General features: G+C 39.4%; 2 protein-coding genes across 3 annotated transcripts; one reads left to right on the top strand and one right to left on the bottom strand.

Moving 5' to 3' along the window:
* Nucleotides 1–7,731: 7,731 nt before the first annotated feature.
* Nucleotides 7,732–16,221, top strand: bnip2 (BCL2 interacting protein 2). 2 transcript variants are annotated; one of them, XM_034535271.1, is made up of 11 exons: nt 7,732–8,145; nt 9,784–9,879; nt 10,015–10,082; nt 10,489–10,665; nt 12,088–12,270; nt 12,475–12,577; nt 12,660–12,791; nt 12,905–12,991; nt 13,073–13,171; nt 13,967–14,002; nt 15,540–16,221. In XM_034535271.1, the coding sequence occupies exons 1-11, from the start codon at nt 7,772–7,774 to the stop codon at nt 15,595–15,597; spliced, it is 1,413 nt and encodes a 470-aa protein (XP_034391162.1). In that variant the 5' UTR covers nt 7,732–7,771; the 3' UTR covers nt 15,598–16,221. The 2 variants fall into 2 exon arrangements, with proteins under 2 accessions (XP_034391162.1, XP_034391161.1); XM_034535270.1 differs by lacking the exon at nt 13,967–14,002.
* Nucleotides 16,222–17,862, bottom strand: gcnt3 (glucosaminyl (N-acetyl) transferase 3, mucin type). Its single transcript, XM_034535272.1, has one exon. It carries the CDS (start codon nt 17,813–17,815, stop codon nt 16,541–16,543), a length of 1,275 nt encoding a protein of 424 aa, XP_034391163.1. The 5' UTR covers nt 17,816–17,862; the 3' UTR covers nt 16,222–16,540.
* Between the last annotated feature and the right edge of the window lie 2,365 nt (nt 17,863–20,227).

The following is a 20,227-nucleotide window of genomic DNA, read 5'->3' as shown; positions in this document are numbered from 1 at the left end:
ATAGAAATAGACAACAAATCATGTAGTGACTTTATAAAGCCACATTGTAACTTTTTACATTAACAGGTGACAGCTGTATACATCATAGATTGGAGTGTCTAGCATAGTTGTACTGCAATGAATAGTATGGTCTGTTATAAAACTATAACATGTTATAGACATTAACTATTATATTGTAATAACTTTAAGCGTTCAGCTGGCCTCTCTCTCATTCAGCAACTTTTCTCTGCTGATCACCACCGTACCCCATCCATTATACATATGATTGGTCCCTCGGTCACGTGGCTGGAAACTGCAGTTATGCTGGCAGTGAAAGGAAAAATTGAGTTGTACATTTAAAAATGCTGAATTGGTTTAATTAACTTGAAAAAGGTAGACTTAGCTAGAGGATGCCTACCCTCCTGTGTCCTTTCAGAAATGCCGTCTCAACATCGGGCCATCTCTTTGTTGCTCCGTGCCCACACCAACGTAGCTTTGTGTGATTACATTTTCCCCATTGATGTAAAATAATGTAAAGAGTTGCATTCTGGTACAAATCAACAAACACTATCAACTGTGATATGGCAACAAACACGTGAGACCACGACGAGAACCACAACCAACACTATATTAAAAACTCTGAATTCACAATACAATCAAACGGAAAATATTTCAGAATTTTCCATTAAGTACCGACACAATAAACTAAAAGATGTTTGCTTGGAATATATCCACACTCCATAATAGTGAAGTCATATAATTCCTTTCTACTCAAAACATTTCAACAAGGCCCTCAAGATAAGATATCAGGTTTACAGCGCACAGTACATCATTAGCTCACACATGTACAGTGTCTCAGAGGACCTTTAATTTGAGTATGAAAAGTCTGTTTCTCTGCTATGAGGTTAAAGAGTGGGTGACAAGTGAAGAAAATCACAGCGGAATGCATTAATTAGACAGACCTAAAAGCATATTTATCAAAGGCTAAGCCATGTGGGAATTATCTTAGAAAGGATCCAATAAAGACAGGACAGGTTAATAGAATAAAAGGCCTTGAATATAATATGTGCTTATACATAAAATATCAACCTGATCTCACAAGTAAACGAATCATTAGGATGTAACTATTAAATGCTATGGCAAGCAGATCCTTAACAACTGAAATGACCTTCATGCGGTTTGACAGTGACAATTGGCTTCTTATGTTCACTCTGATTAAAATGTCAAAGCCTTAATTCATCTCGCCATTTGAAAGATTCCACATTACATTGGACCAATATTTGCTCAGTGGGAAAAGACTGATTGCATGAAGTTGAATATACCAATAAAGAATAAATATTTCATGAACTCCCTTAATCAGAAAACAGTGCATTGGTGCACAGAGGAAATAAACAGACCAGTGATTCTAACTGAATCATCTAAACGGTGTCAATCACAAGTGAATATGGAGGGCTCCCATCCCACCTAGTGATGACTGATGGCCCTTCAGCGCGATAGAGACAGACGGAGCTGATTGAGAGAGCTTATCTTTATGGTAGAGCCATTGAATTGTTAACAGGATGTGATGGCTTGTGTCCGTCGAGTTGAGCTGGGAAATAAAGCTGTTGGGCTCGGGCTACCCAGCCATCATTCATAGAGGTAATGATCTCCGTCTGCCTCAGAAGTAAGTAATAGTCTGCCCAGAGGTTAGGAAGGGCATGACACAGCCTCACAGGCAAAGTTGAACTAAGACAGACAAACTCTGGTCAACACACTGCTCCATCTTAAACAAAGATAAAGGCAACAATTAAAAAGGAATTTAATAAAGATTACATCATATTGTAAAACTTAGGGTCCATGAAGTTTAAGAGATGAATATCCCTTAATTTTTCTAATTTCTTTGGACATTTTGAAATTGTTCCTCCTAATGATCCAGGCATAATGTAGAGTAATGCACAGACTCCAAAATGTAAATAGAGCTCTTTAAGAGTCTCACATGTTGTCATACAATCAAGCAATTTCTGTGAACACACAGATGCGTTCACGATGACCACATATTATAATTGATGGCGGAAATTATATTCTTCAAGATCAAGATGGAGGCGAGAGTATGTTGAAAGGAAGCAGTCAAAGATCTCGCTCCACTCAATTATCTTTAGCAGGATAATTAATCAATTCAGTATGCACGTCCAAGTCTCAGAGGCGTCTTTGAGATAATTGTTCTCATTGACTTGAATAATTATTTGTTTGCTGATTTAATGATTTTCGCATTTAGAAAACAAATGAACTGAGCTGGTGCATACTCCAGGTTGTTTTATGTCGGTAGTCGAAATTTTTACAAAATGTACTGCGAGTGTCATACTGAAATGTTAATGTTATGATAAAACCAAATGAAAAATGTCTCTTGAGAAATTAACTGCAACCATATTCAGAACTTTTGTCATTATGTGTTTTTTTCCAGAACCCTAACCTCAACTTGAAGGGCAATAAAACATTAATTGTTTCTGCCTTGTGGCATCAATACAAACGCCACTGAATCAAAGGCTAATATTTCTCAGCTATGAGGTCAGCCCTGGGTTACAGACACAATGTCCTAATATAATGTGTGGCATGTTGAAAACAATTGTCTCAGTCTTCAGTTCGCACAGTTTTGAGTATGAATGAGACCTTATGGCTACTGCAGCAAATAGCACAAATTAAGAGGGTCATTTGAATGGCACTCACTACTATTTATCATGCCGTTTTAAATGTTTTGCTCATTTGTTTCCATTAAATATTTCATTTTGCCTTAAATATTCATTTAACTTCCTCTTTAAATTTTTTACTAGTCTCTTTGCAGTTGCTATCTTTTTGCCTCCCTTTTAGGCTTTGCAATCATAAATAATTATTCATCTACACCCAGAAAGAGATTGCATAAAACATGCACATGAATCCTTTTTGTCTTTTCTCATTAGTGATATACTTCGAGTAGCCTAAATACATCCCGCTACCCCACTTATGGAAATTGGTTGGAGAACCCTCCTAATGATTCTGCTTCACAAATAGGTTACAGCTTCCATCTCTGATCCCAACGTTCATCCCTCCTTTCATCATGAAAGGAGGGGGTCTGCTACAGCATCTGTGTTGAGATCTGGAATTTGTGTATTACTTTTAAAAAGGAGATATATCCTGCATCAGACAATGCTACTTTATTGTTAAACCAACTGCTAGGCTACAGTCAAACTGTATGAACAACAATAGCTGCTGCTCCCCGACACTAGTGTATTGACGAGATAGGTTTATTGTATTGAACAATGTAAAACAAACATTTCAATAGTGTTCTTTTACCATGGTTGTTTGCACTGGCTTTTTAAAAATCTTAATATCGTATTTAAAGCCGTATTTAAAGCCTTCTTATTTTGATCTTTTTTTTATTTCACAAATAATTTCATACCATTAGAAAAATATAGTTTAGTAAGTACGATAAAAACAAGCTAAATATTTTAAAAGGGCATGATAAATAAAAATTCAACTGTTATTCTGGTATTTTCTGTGACATTTTGTGTATAAATGTGAAACCTGTACGAGGAACCTGATTCTTCTATCTGTGTTATACGTGTTAATGCTATAGCCTGGCTCAATACATTTATCTTGGCTAAACAGGCAACATTTGTCTTAATTTGTTCGATAATTGCAACATGACTCATTAGCAAACAGCACCATGGTGGAAGGGAAGCATAAACTCTCAATTTGACTGGATTATCCTTTTGTGATGAGGCCTAATGATCCAATAGAGTAAATAGCAACGTGTTAATTAGAAATTACACTGAATGATCCGCTGCACACAGAGGAGGTATTAACCAGGCAGCATCATTATATTAGATCTATAGCTGCCTTTCCTTTTCTTTTTTTAAACCATGAGGTCTGGTAGTTAAAGGGCAATTTAACCAAAAGAGAAATTATAGTGCATTTGTTGCAGTTGACACCTTTTAGTTTTGAAGTGAGTGTTGCTGAAAGCTCTTAAAATGAAATAGACTGACATGCCATATACTCTCCAGAAGTATTTATAGATGAGGCCCCACTTGAGAGGTGAATGCAACCATAATAATTAAACAATATTACCATCACAAAAGACATGTAATTTTACCTGAATTACAGGACAAAACAATGTGTCATTGCTAAATTCAGTAAAATCTGCCAATATAACTTAAGTTTGCTTGTGTAATTATAAGTGGCAATTTTTTCCAAAATACATCTCCGACTTTGGTTCAGTTTGCTCTTCAAGAGGGTTTGAGCTATGGCGGATCTTAATCAATAAAAGACTAGTGTTTAAATAAGCATCTGCCTCCACCTAGTGGAACATATAAGCCACTGAGGTTGAAGACTTATTAAGGCAAAGTAACTGTTCCAAAATCTGATTTTGACCCAGTATAATAAACCACACAAATTGATATATCATGTAGCCTTATTAAACAATTAAAAAACGAATAGGTTATTTAATCTAATGTGTTGTGTTTTCTAATTCTGACAATAGACTGTATCGATGCGTTTCAAAGAGAGAACGATATATATTGTTATAAATAATATAATGGATATATGGTTACATAAAATAAGCCCTTTGCATGGAAGCTTAATTGGTCAATATTACTGAAATAGAAAATTAACATGTGTGTACAGTTACACATTTGGGTTTATGACCGACTGGTGCAGAGAGACCAAGTTGTACTGTCATTGTTAAGTTAGACCCACATACTTTCATAAATACCAACTATAACCCTTATTTTACCACACACATCGCATGTTTATCATCGGACATGCAATCAACATCAAACCACAACTGAATGTAAAATGATGTGTTGACCCCAAGGAAATAAAACTAAATGTATTTTCAAAATGTATTGTCTTGTACAAAGTGTGTTCATTATTTTTTTTAACATGTTACATTTAGATTGACTTGTTTTGTTGATTTTTAGAGGCAAGGTCATACATCACTGTTGATTTTTCTTGCCAAATTCTAAATGCATAAATATAAGTTTACAAGTCAAAGACCTATAATTGTGTTTTTTACAAAGAATTGTAACTGCATAAAAAGTATGAAATGCTGCGGACAAAACAGTCATAAGAACTGTAACAGCATGCATTACCTATGATATAACTAAATATGCAATAATAACTTGTGCCTTAGCTATCCCTTTTTAATAGGTTCTTAACTTCTGCAGTTGCACCATTTTGCTGTTTCTCATTGTCAGTTTGTGAAATGGTACATGTGCAATTTGTTCAATAAATAAACATGTAATAATTCAGTTTGTGGACCACAACGTGTGCGCGCTTGTCGGGGCTCATTTGAAAACACCCCAAGGAAGACATTGTCTGTACTCACTGCTCCTTGAGACTCGGCAGCCTGTTAGAAACAGGCTTTTCAAACCACCTGTCCAGCGGCGAGCTAACGGGAAACCCTTTCCGGGCTCTTTCTCTCTGTCCGTGTAGAGGTTCCTCTGGCATGCAGCTGCGAGTCATTCGAGCACGTGTGGCAGCATCCGACGCGCACTACCCAGACATTCACAAACACGAATGACCTTCTACCGTCTAACTATACATGTCCATTATCTTTACACTTCTCAGGGTCCATACTCACTCATAACAAACACGTGTCCCACGTGCACACAGTCTCTCTCCTTCCAGCCAGCGAGGGCGCTAGCGTTGGCTAGCTAACGTAACTTAGGTCCACACGACGGGACTCCGGAAGGTTGCGCGGTTTTTGTAGGATTAACGCTACTGTGTGAAAATTAATCCCAACAAACGACTCACTCTCCCTTTTTAACAAAATATGCGCCGATAGAAAATTCCCAGCTCTTAATTTAGACTATTCACAGTGAATTAACATATTGTACAGCACGCGCAACCTTAACTTTGCGTATTTCCTCCTCTTCCTACCGCTGTTTTAGGAACATGGTACATTATTACTCACCTCTGGTACTGATTGGCTAATAACAAATTGACACCTGGTCACTTCAGAATCAGAATCAGACTCAGAATCAGAATCAGAATTTGAATCAGAATTAGAATCAGAATAATTTCTGTCCAATTTGACAGGTGCATAACAATAAACATAGACATGGAATAAAACAATACACATACAATAATACAAATAGAAATACAATAAAAACAGTAAACATAGTACAATAATAGATACATTATGTTACAACAAACAGACATTCAAAACAGACGACATTTCAACCATCTTATCAAACTATAAATTGATCCATATCAATGCAAAGGTCATATACAATCATTATTACACACCAGCAGAAATGGAGTTGGCCCATATTTGTGTACGTTACTGTACGTACACACATACATACACTTCATACTACATATTAAATATTACATATTACGTATTGGATTATTGTTATTGATGGGTTGTTCAATCAATAACAATGTAATTTATTTTAAAAACGTATGTAAATTTAATCTTTAACTTCAGTTAAATTGAGTGAACAAGTATACAACACATTAAACATATTCGTGTAAAATAGTATTTTTCAGGAATCTATGAATATAAAGTAGTATTTGTATAAATAAATTAGCCTCCCGCTTTAACAGACATACTACAATTTACAGTGAGTACAACATAGACATTATTAAAAGTGTAATCCAAAATTTGCATAATTTTTTTTACAGATATAAAATGGAAACTTTTAGGAGATTTGATGAAAAACACTGTTTCCCTAAAAGTCCAATGGAAAAACAAAGTCTAGAATACAAAGTTACAGATTATGTAGTGACAGTATAGCCTGTATATAAGCGACACCTACATGGATGCCAGGTTTGATTATTTCCCTTAGAGCAGTAGTCAGAAACATTTAAACCAAGATTTTGTCTGAGGTCACTAAGTTATAACAAAGACTCTAACTCTAATTATATGATGTATTTAGAAGTGGGGAGAGCAATTCCCTCTCAACTTTGTTTAGATCGTTGCAACTTGTAAGGAACTGAGAAGAAGGGACATTATTATATTATAGAAAAATGATTGTTCAGTTGACTTTGAAAATGGTGGAAAAAAATGCATCTGAACAACAACAACAACAACAACAACAAGTATTGTAATTCAGATTATTTTCCGTCCTTTGTCCCTGATTGAGGGACGAAGAAAGTTCAGATACCACCCTGCAGGAAACACAACTGGCAACCCGATGGCACGCTCCTTACCGCGAGCTGGAAACGTCACAACAGAACGCTCTGTGTAGAGAACGCTAGCTTACGGTCGCGTTGGTGGAAAGAAGCAACGGAAATTGATGTCGGTGGACCCGGCTAGTGATATCTGCGGACACTGACTTCATACCGAACATGGATCCGTGGATCGGTTGTCCTTATGTTGTGTCGTAGGAGACAACCGGATCGATTTGTATCGATTAATGCCGGCGTTAAGTGGACAAGAGTAGCTTGGCTAAATCCGTTAGCTAACTGTAGCACTAGCGTGACGGGAGAACAGTCTGACTCGTAGGAAGGAAGGGAGGACATTCACAAGCAGCAGCACGCAGTGAACCCGACTTATGCAAAGCTAGCATACTTCTTTTGGCCTCCCGAGTTCCCGCACCGTGACGCATTTCTGTGCACCCCGTGTGCTGTTATTTGGCAACGCTAAAGTTAGCTGTCAACAACAACACTGCGGCGACAGCACTGCGGCGAGCGAGCACGCGAGCCTATAACTTTTAAAGAAGTCGTGAGTCTTTGAGTTAACTAGCAGACCCGGTTTTTTAGCTTGTCATTGTCGGAATTATTCCCCCCCCCCCCCCCCCCCCCCCCCCCATCTGCACGGAGACAGGAAAACGCCATGGCATCGGACGTGATCGAGAGTGAAGCGGTGCTGAAGGGTGTAAGCGATGTGGATTTGAACAATAGAAGCCCAGATTGTGTCACACCCAGGAGGACTCACGAGGAGCCGGGAAACAGACTGGCGTCTAGTCCCTCGTCCTCTGGAGTGTCGGGAGAAGTTGACGAGGAGGAATTAGGCGAATTAGAATATAGCACTGCTTCTACAGTTGAACATGGCGAAGAGGCACTTCAAGAGAGTCTGTCCAAAACAAGAGGTAACGTTACGCCACAGGAAAGGACACCTCCGGACAATGAGCAGGAGCAGCCGGGAGCAAGAAGCTCTACCCCGGTGAGCCTTCCCCAGCCCCGCTCACCACCAGGGCCCATCGGAAGGTCTGTAAAGTCATATGTACAATCTTACGTTTGGCCCAGCGTTACATGTTGGCAACTTTAAAAAACAAAGCTTTCTGGTTTCCTTCCGAGAATGCTGTTCTTCACGACCCCTGCACCTGAGCCAGATACCTGCCTAGGTTCAAGCATTTGTGAATGTTTTAGTGGCAATATCAGTGCTAATTGCCACATTTTTTTTCTTCTTTTCTATGCTCCTCAAATGAAGACTAACTGTTCGAGCCAGAAAACGATAGAAGCGATGCTGTTAAAATTATAATGGGACCTTACTACACTGGCACACATATATAGTTTACAGACATTTTTTCTAAGTCAATTCTTAGCCCACAACCAGGCATTGGTACTAAAAGTACAGGTGTAACTGCCATTCTCTTCAGCCTCTGTAGGTTATAGTAAGCAATGTCTGTGGTGGCATGCAACACAACTTGTTAGTAAACATTGTGGTCAATCCTTCCTGTCTTATAATAAAGCATGGAGTTGAATTAGGCAGCATATGAGTACAGTCATGTATCTTTTCCACTCCTGAATGTGGCGAATTACACTTGCATGCAGCTTAGTCTCCACTGCACTTTGACTTCAAGGGTTTGTTTTCAGGGAACGACATTCCTGTAGCATTTCTACCTCTGTCACATGGATTTCAAATGTAATGTGGGGATTAGCACTATACATGAACAAATGGCTAAACGTTTTGAAATGTTGAGTACCAAATGCCCAGAATGTTTTTGTGTCTGGGAGCACAAATACAGTTGTGTGTGTCATTAATGCATCAAAGGGAGCTCTGTACAGCAAAGATACGGATACAATGATCAGCATTTCTAAGTAGACTTATTGTTTATAAACTAAGTCCTTAACATAAGCGTGTAAGCTTTTAAAAAAGCCAGTGATCTGATTATGGGTCCATTGGCCAGTTGCAAGCTGAAACTTTTTAGGAGCCTGCCGAACTTTGCAGGACTGTGGATTATGTAGTGATCAGCACAGCATTACAAAGCACCTGTCTATAGCAAATCAAAGTATTTGGTTTATTGGACAAAACTAATACGCATATCGAAAGAAAGAAAGAAACACAAACAAAAAAGCATATTAAACCTCAACAGGGGTTTTCATTGAGTTGATGTAATGCTACGGTGGTAATTAACAGCATACAAAGACCGACCATTACACTTTTTATAAAAAAGCGTTTATATGTTCATCCTGAAAGCCAAAGGGACTCTTTCCCCCAAATGTTGGTTATGTGTTCATAATTGTACTTCAAACATAGTATGTCCAGTTGTGAAACCAAAAATTGCCTTTAAATATCTATATAAATTTCTCCAGCCTTGTTTGCAGAGTGTGAAATAGTGTGCTTTTTGTGCAGCTGTAGTCAAGTGTATTCATTTTATTATAGCATTTCTTCACTGTCACCATTAATATCCACTAACTTTTTTCAAATTTTTTTAAAAGAAATGCTTTTGACTCCTGTTTTCCCATAATCTTTTGAGGATTGTACAAATCACAAGCGGCCGTGGACAGACAACTAGTTATGTGTTTGTCACGGATAATCTGTGCTTGCCCTGCTCTTGATCTTAGGATATTTGTAGCACAATACGACTTTTTAGCATAAACATTTTCTGTTTCCATTCCCAGCCTAGAGCGCCAAGAGTCAGTCGCCACAACAGAAGCACGCCTAAGAATGGAAGGAGTTGAACTGAAGGAAGAGTGGCAGGATGAGGACTTTCCACGGTATTGTCAATCACTCATAATGTCGTAAATCCCGTTTTAATCATGGTTCAGAGCTTTGTATCACATGTTGTGTTTTAAAAGTCACATGAAACATAATCCTTCTGAAGGCATGATCACCTGCTGTTTGATTGTTAGGCCCCTGCCGGAGGAAGAGGAGCTTGAAGATGAGCTTTTTGCAGGACCGTCTGAAGAAATAGACCCTGGTAATGAAAACAGAATAGTGAACAGTGCATTGCTTTACAATATTAAAGGATATTTCCAAACTCACGCTCGCTAATTTGAGAGAGTTATTAGTCACTGTAATCATTCCGGTTCCTTCTTGTTCAGACAAAATTAATCTATCTTCTACTATCTTCGACTTTGTGTTTTCAGCACAAAATCCTCTCCAATAGTGTTTTCTTTGCTGTGGAGGCAGATTAACACAAAGAGGGAATTTGGTACTGATAAGACTAACATTGGAAGATACCACTTACTTTTTCAGACTGAATAGAAGACTCATATTAGCTCTGTATGAACTACAGAATTGTATTATAATGAACCTGAAAAACCATGTCCTTTTTATTTGTTATACAAATAGTATAACCATTGATGATTTGGCATCTACCCCAGGCTATGCAGAGGACCACGGCAAGAAGGCAAAGAAGAAGCTCGCAGCTCCTGACATCAGTCTTACACTTGACCGCAGTGAAGGTTCTCTTCTCTCTGATGAGCTGGATGAAAGTACAGAGCTGGACCTCGACGACATAGACACGCCTTCAGACAATAGCAATGAGTTTGAATGGGAAGGTAAGACCTTTTCAAATCATGCAATGGTAACAGGTTTGATACAGATGCAAAGATGCTTTCAAATTGGTCTCAGATTAGAAGTCCACGGCTGCATTAAAAAAAAAACTTCCCTTCTTGGGTTTATTTGTAGGTTTGTAACACAGAAGTAAACGTGTTATCAAACTAGTGTTTTATTTCTTGGTTCTTGGATCTATTTGTATTTGCCTTCCTTGATTGTACAGGTCTGGATAGGCAACATACTGCCTTAAGTGTAGTTAATGTGCTTTGTTGTTTTTGTGTTTCCACACTGCTGCCTTCCTCTTTTTCACATGGAAGAATTGTTTCCATTCTCAGTCTGGAAACAGGCTGCAGGCCAGCAACAGGTTTCTCTCTTCCTCGTGGTAAGGCCTCTTGGACAGCCCCCATTTCGTTCTGCCAACCATCAGTCAATCAACTCCTATTTTCCAGATCATATTCTGTCTTCAGTTCAAATAAATCATGGGGAGGTTTTGTGTTTCATTCACTTCATTGTCAGTTACTGTTTTTGTGCATGTCATTTTTTCTTTTCTTGAAAACTTCCTGCGTTTATGTAAACAATCAATCCTGCAACTCGTCGATTTAAGGCAAAGAAGAAGTGGTTCAAACTGCATAGCAATGCTGCAGTTATCAGCTATTAACCATTTGCTCATGTGCTGTTTGTTTACTAGTGATTCAGTGTGTCCTACTTGTACAAGGCATCGCACATCTCAGGAAATTACATTATAGCATAAGGAAAAATTTACACCCAATGCATTTAGCCTTTAATTGGAGACGCATTACATTTTGCATTTTACCACTTAAATCTCGTAAATGTGAATCCTACAGAAAGAGAAACATAGATCAATGTGATTTGGTATATCACAGAAATGGGCCGCTCACAGAGACGTCCTCATAAAATTGTAATGTGATTTGGTTGCTCTATTCACTTATATTTAATTATGCTTGTCATGCTTGATATATATGACAATTTTCACACCTAACTTGATGTCAACATGAGGCACAGAACATGTGGCATTTTGCATATCATGCTGCTAGCTATACATCCTACAAACGATGTCCTCTGGGATTTCAGCAGTGTTTGGTCATCACATTTATTTCCCATGCCGGGAACAATAGCACGGTGGACCCCAGGAAATTGTATCGGGTAATTGAAAATGCTGACCTCAATTGAAAGGGAGTCGGTGTTGATTAAAAGATAAAGCATGCCATCCAGATACAAATGATAAAAGCAAAACATTTAATTTGAATGTCCACTGATTAAAATGCATGTTATTGTTGAGTGATGTAATCGTTTGATAAATGATTTCATCCAAATGGATCTGATTTGATAACATCAGACATTCCTCACATCCAGGGGGTGTAGCGTCTTAGCTGTGGGTTTGAAATGCGTCCTCTCCTATTTAGACGATCTCCCCAAGCCGAAAACCACAGATCTGCTTCAGAAGGGGGTGGAGTCGGTGCAGCAGTACTCCGCCTCGGAGGAGAGGGAGGAGGGGCGGCGCTGGAGGGTGTTTCGTATCGGAGACCAGGAACACAGAGTGGACATGAAGGCCATCGAACCTTACAAGAGGGTTATCAGCCATGGAGGTTGGTTGCATTACATTGGGACATTTTGCAATGACATACATTTTAAATATGTATATGTTCCTTGATGAACACGCTGTATTACATTTGTGTTTGACGTGAGTTGATCAGTCTGTTTATAAAAAATATGGAAAAAATTAAGTTTTGACAGCAAATATGGTTTTGATCCGAAAACGTCAACTTTTCAAGTTTGATTTTTCATTGTAGGTTACTATGGAGACGGTCTGAATGCCATCATTGTGTTCGCTGTGTGCTTTATGCCTGAAAGCAATCAACCAAATTACAAATACATCATGGACAATTTATTCAAGTAAGTGTTTATTTGGTTTCCTCTGGCCTTGCGATCGCACAGTTTAGGACCAACGCTAATGGAAGTTTCTCGTTTCCTGCAGGTATGTCATTGGCACGCTGGAGCTTTTGGTCGCTGAGAACTATATGATTGTGTATTTGAACGGGGCAACCTCTCGGAAAAAGATGCCAACTGTTGGCTGGCTCAGAAAGTGTTATCAGCAGATTGATAGGAGGTGAGTGAGTGGCAATCGCACTTTTTTTACTATGAATGCAGAGGCATCAGGCCAAACCCAAGAACAGCATCATATGGGATTCAATTGTGGCGTCTCTCACTCTTTTTGTCCAGGTTACGGAAGAACTTGAAGTCTTTGATAATTGTCCATCCCTCTTGGTTTATTCGCACCCTGCTGGCACTCACAAAACCTTTCATAAGGTAACTAATGTTCAAGGTGGCGAGAATAATGAAATGAAGATCTTCTCCAGTAACATTTAGATTTCGTGCTTCTTTTCACAGCTCCAAATTTAGTCAGAAAATCAAGTATGTGTTCAGCTTGACAGACCTTGCCGAACTGGTTCCAATGGAGTATGTGTCCATACCAGATTGTATCAAGCAGTAAGTATGCTCCACTCAAAACACTTCAGCAGTTTTCAAGACAAAAGTCCTGTCAAAAGACAAGATATGAAGGTGTCTGCAAGCTAATGCATATAAATCCAAGGCCATGTCAGAAATTTGGTGATTTGACACTTTGACATTACTTGGGTGATGAAAAGGGGTTCATGAACACTTGATTAAGCATTTCTTTTTGTTATGTTTACATATCAGATAAGGGTGGTTCTTGGGTGAGGGTAGGATCAAGTGCATTTGTGCCTGCGGAGTATCAGCTGACTGGTCCTGCAAAATGTGGTTCCATTTCATCTGTAGGTGGTGCTACATCTGCTTTTCCTGCGAGGTTATGAGTCTGACTCACTTTAAATTTTGCTTCGTGACCGGACAGGATTTAGTAATTTTCCAAAGCCATTGACACTTTCTGCCCAGAAGCATTATTGTCTTACTCGCACTGTAATTATTCTGATGGCGGTAGAAATCCAAATGCACCAAAATACAAATATCTAAACATATTCCTTTTGAAAAATAAAAAATGTAGAGAATAGTACAGCCTTGTGAATCTGAATTAGTTTAACATTTCAACAAGAGTTAAACCTTTGCTGTAATACATAACTATTGCGCTTGTGCTGGGAAATTGCTTACGCTGTATATTTCCTTGAGGTGGGTCTTCTTTCCACGTGACATTTGATAAGACAAGAATACATCTTATCTTATCAACTGTGTTTGCTCTTTTGGATGTTTGGTTGCTGTTGGCTGTGTAATTCTCCTTTCCTTACCTCCGTTTCCCTGCCCCCTCTTAAGGTTTGACGACGAAAAAAATAGGAAAAGCCGTAAAAGGTATATGCACTTGCACCCAGGGTCAGTCTCGGCATTCTTTCGCAATTCACAAAACTAACAAGGAAATGATCCGTTGGCTTTCTGAAATGCACCAATACACCTCACTCTGTCCCACGTGTTTGAAGTGGGATGAATTGCTTTTACCTGCTGGCCAACAACTATCCTCCCTAAATGTCCCACAGCTCTCTCACAGTAGATGTCCATTAAAAGCAGATTGAGAAGCTGTTTGATTTGGTTTCCAAAAAAAGATGGCTTGGTAATTGTTTCAACAACTAGATCCTTTTTCTGAGCCAATTCTGTGATATTCATTTCAAAGTCATTTCTTGTTAATTTTGTTCTCTATTCATTGCCTCAAAATAATATCAGCTCTATGTATGTCGTTTGAATGGTACCATGTACTTTGAAGCCCATTTTACACCCAAGGCACTGTTTCCACTGGGATGCTAAATCATTGATTTATGTCAATAACAAGTTAGAATAGTTTTGAGGTAAATTATTGACTTGCTTCTTTCTGATATTAAAGTTGGGGCATCAAGTAGCACTTACTTGCATGTGTCTTTTTAAAAACTAGGTTTTTAATTGAATGTGGTTGATGCTGGGTAAGTTTGTTAATGTTTGTTTCACTGGATGGGGTGGGACTGGACTACCAGGACGTAGCTGGTCATAGTCAGTGTGGTTGTGTGATTGCACTGCTATTGTGTCCTCACATGGTTCCGCCAGTAGCTCGCCCTCACTGAACACTCCTGTCCACTCTCACAGCTCTTTGCATGACTCACCGCATACCCACTCCCTGCTGATGTTTAGTTATTGCCTCAAACCTTTGTCAGCCTTGCTCCAACACACATAAATATTCTGCTTCGTACTGATAAGTCGTAAGCGTGAGGTTATTCATTTGCAGAGATGTCATGTTAGAAGATAAAAAATTAATAATTGTCGGTTGCGAAAGAGACTCTGTATTGTATTTACACCACTGCCGCAATTGTTATACGGTGGATGCGTTAAGTTGAAGATGAATGCACTAAAACCTCACACATTGCCATAGAGCTGTTTGACACTATAAACAAACATTGCATATTTTAAGTATAACGGTTGCACTTATGGAATGTAAAAGGTTTGGCACAGATTGCTTAGCCTTTACACATTTTCTTATTGTACGACTATTTGCAGTGTGTGCTGCTGATGAAGCAGTCTGTGCCCTAACATGGATTTATAGTCTACATTAGTGCATTTGTCTTGCAAAGAACCTCATAATAATGAAAACGATATCAGTGCTCATATTTTTAAGTGCCTTCGTCAAAAAAGCATGGACAATATCTGGCATACATATGCTGAAAGCATAAGTCTGGTAAGTCTAAAAAAATAGAAAGACTGTCACACACAAATAATTTGCTTATTAATGGTAGAAGGGAAATGATCACATTTCAGGATGTGTGTTAATGGGCAGTAGAGTTGCCTTTGATTGCCACTTTGATTCTCTGTTAGATAACAGGCCTTTCCTGGCACACAGATGTCTGACGACTATTGTATTTGTCTACAGAATTGACCAGGACATGCACGGCAAAGTGGAGATCGCAGCTGCTGCTGTTCCAGAGTGACCCTGCTCGCACTGCAAGAGGAGGAGGAGGAGGAGGAGGAGGAGGAGGAGGAGGAGGAGGAGCTCTCCTACAGCCGTGACTCTTTGCATCAAGAAAGTGCCTTTTTCAAACTATGCTGCTTGTCGCACCGTGGAATGTTTTACAGCCTAATCTTAAGCATTTTTCACACATGCTGTCTGAAACATTTTTAATTTAAAAAAAAAAAAAATTCCTGAAATATCATGTACTTAGCTTATTGGTGTTCCCTAGTTACTGGTGTATTTACACGTTATTTAAAGCACTCTGTTACAAGTGGTTGATGCATGTCCTGCTTTATTACATTTCAATATATATTTATATTCAAAAGGTGACAAAGGAGAGAAATTAATATATTTTTATGGTTGTTCTGATTTATATAATGCATTTTAGGTCTCTGACCCATTGACTGGCGTTTCATAGAACACGTTTTGACAAACACCCTTTTCAATGTTCACTGCTGATGTTCTCTATCAAAATCGTGCCTGGGGAAAATAAAGGTTTGGTTGTTTTTTCTGCGCCTCACTTGAACGTTCCCTCTGACATTTGTGAGAGCAAAGATGGAGGTCTTCATTTTACATTTTCTTCAAGTAAAGTAATTGATCTACATCCTTTTGTATGTTTTTATTCCATTAAGTACAAGCTTTGCCACAGTAACAAGATGGATATCATTTGTATGTATGTTCAATAATTTAAGAATTCATGTTATAGATAACATACTGATAATAACATTAACAGCCACAGAATAATAAAAACCCCTTTGCAAGATAGATCAAATAAAAATGAATACAAAATATATAAAGATATTTCAATCAAACATTTTGGACAATATTGAATACGCTATTATGGTTTATAAATATACCTGCCCTAAGTACCAACTTTGAAATTTAAAATACATTTTACATTTCAAGGAAAAAAATGTGGAATATTAATCTGTTTCCAGTGGGTCATGGCCTAAAGCTTTAAAATGCAGAACTGACTCTATACATCTAATAGCAATATCATCCACCTCAGGATCAAACTTATTTGCAAAGAGTTGATGTTGTCTCAAGAGCCACGAGATGTCACCTGCTCCGTACACACAAACTGCTCTTCTGTATCCACCTGTGCAAGGAGAGTACGGGGCTCCATTTCTCACATCTCCTGCTAGATAGCTCCACTTCACCACGCGAGCGAAGGCTTGCATGTCTGACGTATCATACTTGATGTTAGCAGGCATTGATCCAGGAACAGAGGGCATTCGCTGTAGAGTGGCCCAGAAGTGCTCATCAGGGCTGTACGTGTCCTGCTCCCACTCCGCAAACTGCTGAGCTTCTCTGTCCTGCATCACATGTACCACAAAGGCTCTGCTGGCCACAATGTAGGCATTTCCTGTGAACATGGGGTTGCTATTGGGTGGGGGACTTTTCTTCACGTCTGTCCTGATGACAGTAGTAGTCACATTGTGATGATACTGCCACCGGCCTTTCTTGTAGTCATTGGTTACCTCAGACTCCATGCTGTTTCTCCCGTTGAGGGCCTTCAGTGCCTGAACCATTTCTCTATTGGTTTTGATGGGGAAGTCTGTCCCACAGGTGTTAAGCAGGTACATCCACTGGACCCGTGAGTTCAGCAGATCTTTTATGCAGTTCAAATCGGCCTGCACTCGGGACCATGAGGCATATACCACTCTTTCTAATCTACTGGCTACCAACACATTTGGAAAGCAGGAAAGAATAGCCTCCACGGCCTTCTGGAATTCTTTAGTGGCTTTCTGGTCCACATGCACACAGTAGATGTTCTGAGGATTATAAACAGCTCGTAGGAGTCGCTCAAACATCTCAATCTTCTCATGGATCACCATGGAGTAGGCAATGGGAAAATTATTTTCCTCCTCACTGAGAGGCGCTGTAATGAAACCTCTCTTTTCAATGTAAGATGGACAGTCCTTTGTCACATTAAGGTAGAAGTCCTCAGATAAAAGACTCTGTCTTTTCCTGGATGCCAGAAGCACTTCTAATTCGCCTTTCTTCCCCGCTATGTCTCCATTGATGATAGCCAAGCAGCCAGGCAGGTCTAAAGAGAACTGCGGTGGTATTTTGAGATCAGGCAAGGATCGCCTGTTTAAAACAGTTTCCCAAAGGACAAAAGAAAGTAACATACCGATGGCGATTAGTGGCAGTTTCTTCCACATCTGGCTCTTCCACCACCTTGCAGAAGCCATGTCATTACTTGAGGTAACCAAAACCTTGTCTTCAGAGCGAGTCTTAGTTTGACTGCTACATGGTCTGTTGTCATGAACACCAGCTGAAACAGCCCCATGAAGAGGTGTGTCAAACTAAGGTGTGGAAGGAAGCAATCCTGGAATAGGATGTGTCTACATTGACAATTGTAAATTCCATATTTGCTGACAACAAATAAATTGTTTTAGCAAAGTGTTAAAGGTCTAACACATTCAATTGCAAACCTTTGCCAGTTGATTACACTGTCACTACATATTTTGTTAATCATTTTCTAATATACTGGTTTGAACTCAGACTGGCAAATATTCTCAGTTGAGTTCAGCCATCATAATGTAGCCAGTTTTCAAGGTGCACTAACAGCACCAGGTATACAAGATTTTATTTCATTTAAATTATTACATATGATAATTTCACTGTTCAACAAATATCTCTTTAATATCAAGTACAAAATAAAAAAGTCATACACACAGTTAAGGTTTATACCTAAAATGTCTGAGACACAGCCCACCCAGACCTATCTCCATATATTTAGCTGTTGAGTTTATCTAATTTACCTATTGAGTAACTAATTAACTAAACAAATACTTGAAAACATTGTTCCAACATTGTGAAACTGGTTCTGCCATAAACTGCAGGTGAGCTCTGCTACGGTCACCTCTGCTTGAATGGGAAACGGCTAGAAGAACAAGCCCATATGCGTTCTATGGTTTTACAACATACACATACAACTGTGACCACGGTAACTGACCCAAACTTATACATTTGTAACCTTTAGCCATTGAGGTAAATAGTGAGTGTTAGGAATCCAAGTCATAATGTGTAATTTGAGTGTGGTTGTGTGTTGCTGTTGTGTATATTTTTCTGTATGTTCAGTTGCAGGCGTCAGCCGGATATTGGACCAGAGGTTGATGGCACCCCCCTCAAAATGACACCTGCAGAGGCTGGTGGTCCTCCTTCATGTCCCTGGCTCCCAGCCAGACCTCGCTGTGCAGGTCGTTAATCCTCGGTTGTACCAATCTAGTGTAGCAACTATAACATTCTGTCTAAAATGCAGTCCTGGTAGTTAGGGTAATCCTTATTGTATTATTCAATTGTATTACTTGTAATCTTCATATCATTGTAAAAAACTAATACAATTGGATGGTATTTGTACATTCAAACCAAAGACTCTCAAGGTTCCTGCTTGGTCTCCTTTGGTTAGGTAAGAGAGCTTTTTATTTTAATAACAAAATTGAATTCAAGCTTCAGTTTTAGTGTACTTTAGGTGTTAGATTGGCATCCAAATTAGAAGCGAAGGGGCCAGGGTCCCGAAGCTGCCCTTCATAACCGAGCGAGGTTCCTCCTCTAGTAATATCCCTTTTAAAAACAGATGAACTTTCACTTCCCAAGCAGGATGACACTGTCTGCGTCTAGATTTTGGGAGGTACGTGAGATGTATTGTATGTATTGTTCTCACTCTTTACTCACAAATGCTTCAACTTAGAATGTGCATTATACGGGTACTTTGTAGAGTACAACAAACACAAGAACACCAAAAGCAACGTACTAAAGCAAAATACCACTATGTTCTCTCCTACACATTGACTAAACGGTTTTGAATTCATCTTGATATTGTATGTATGTATCTAAGATTTATTGAGACAAGTGCTCTCATCCACATCCGGGGCTGCATCTGTGTCCTGCTCGTGGATAAAGCTGTAGCGTCGATATACTGATCCACCTCTGCTGGTGTACACCACATCCACCTCGTCTCCGCTGTCCGGCTCGGGAACACCGTGGGGCATATTGACGCTGGCGCTGCCACTCAGTCTCTCATAGCTTTGGCCCCAGCAAAGCCTCTTACTGGCATGGGCCTTGAGCAAGGCAAACATGGCCAGAGCCAACCCCAGTGCTAGCAGCAGGGCAATAGGAAGGCCAGCTGAGGTGTGGTTCAGAGTTCTAGAAGACATATTCAGGTCTGTTACCTGATCCTCTCCTGACTTGGGTTGGGGGGCCTCCACACACAGAGCTAGAACAAAACACTGCCTTTAGCAGATGGTCACATAAAAGCAATCATGTTTCTTATGATAGGCGGGGTTTCTACCTGAGCGGCTGTCACAAACACAGCAATCTGTGTCATTTCCTCCAGCGTGACAGCAGCGGGCACAGCGGTTCTCCACGGCATGAAGAGCAGAATCCTGGTGACAAGTCAGACACTGGTCCGGTCCGGGGCCGGTGCAATGCCTACACGAGCTGTCGCATGGCTCACAGGTTTCCTACAATGGTACAATTTCAGAAATTATATATTGTATGTACTGGGCACGTCTGTCTGCTCCATACAATAACACACTTTCAAATAGGGATAAACAATAAAAAATTGCATTATGGCCAACTGCAATTTTCCAATCGCAGGA

Source organism: Cyclopterus lumpus, chromosome 6, assembly GCF_009769545.1.
Source record: "Cyclopterus lumpus isolate fCycLum1 chromosome 6, fCycLum1.pri, whole genome shotgun sequence".
In the NCBI taxonomy this organism is placed as follows: domain Eukaryota; kingdom Metazoa; phylum Chordata; class Actinopteri; order Perciformes; family Cyclopteridae; genus Cyclopterus; species Cyclopterus lumpus.
The sequence above is the reverse complement of the archived record's forward strand: the minus strand, read 5'-3'. Positions and strand labels throughout refer to the sequence as shown.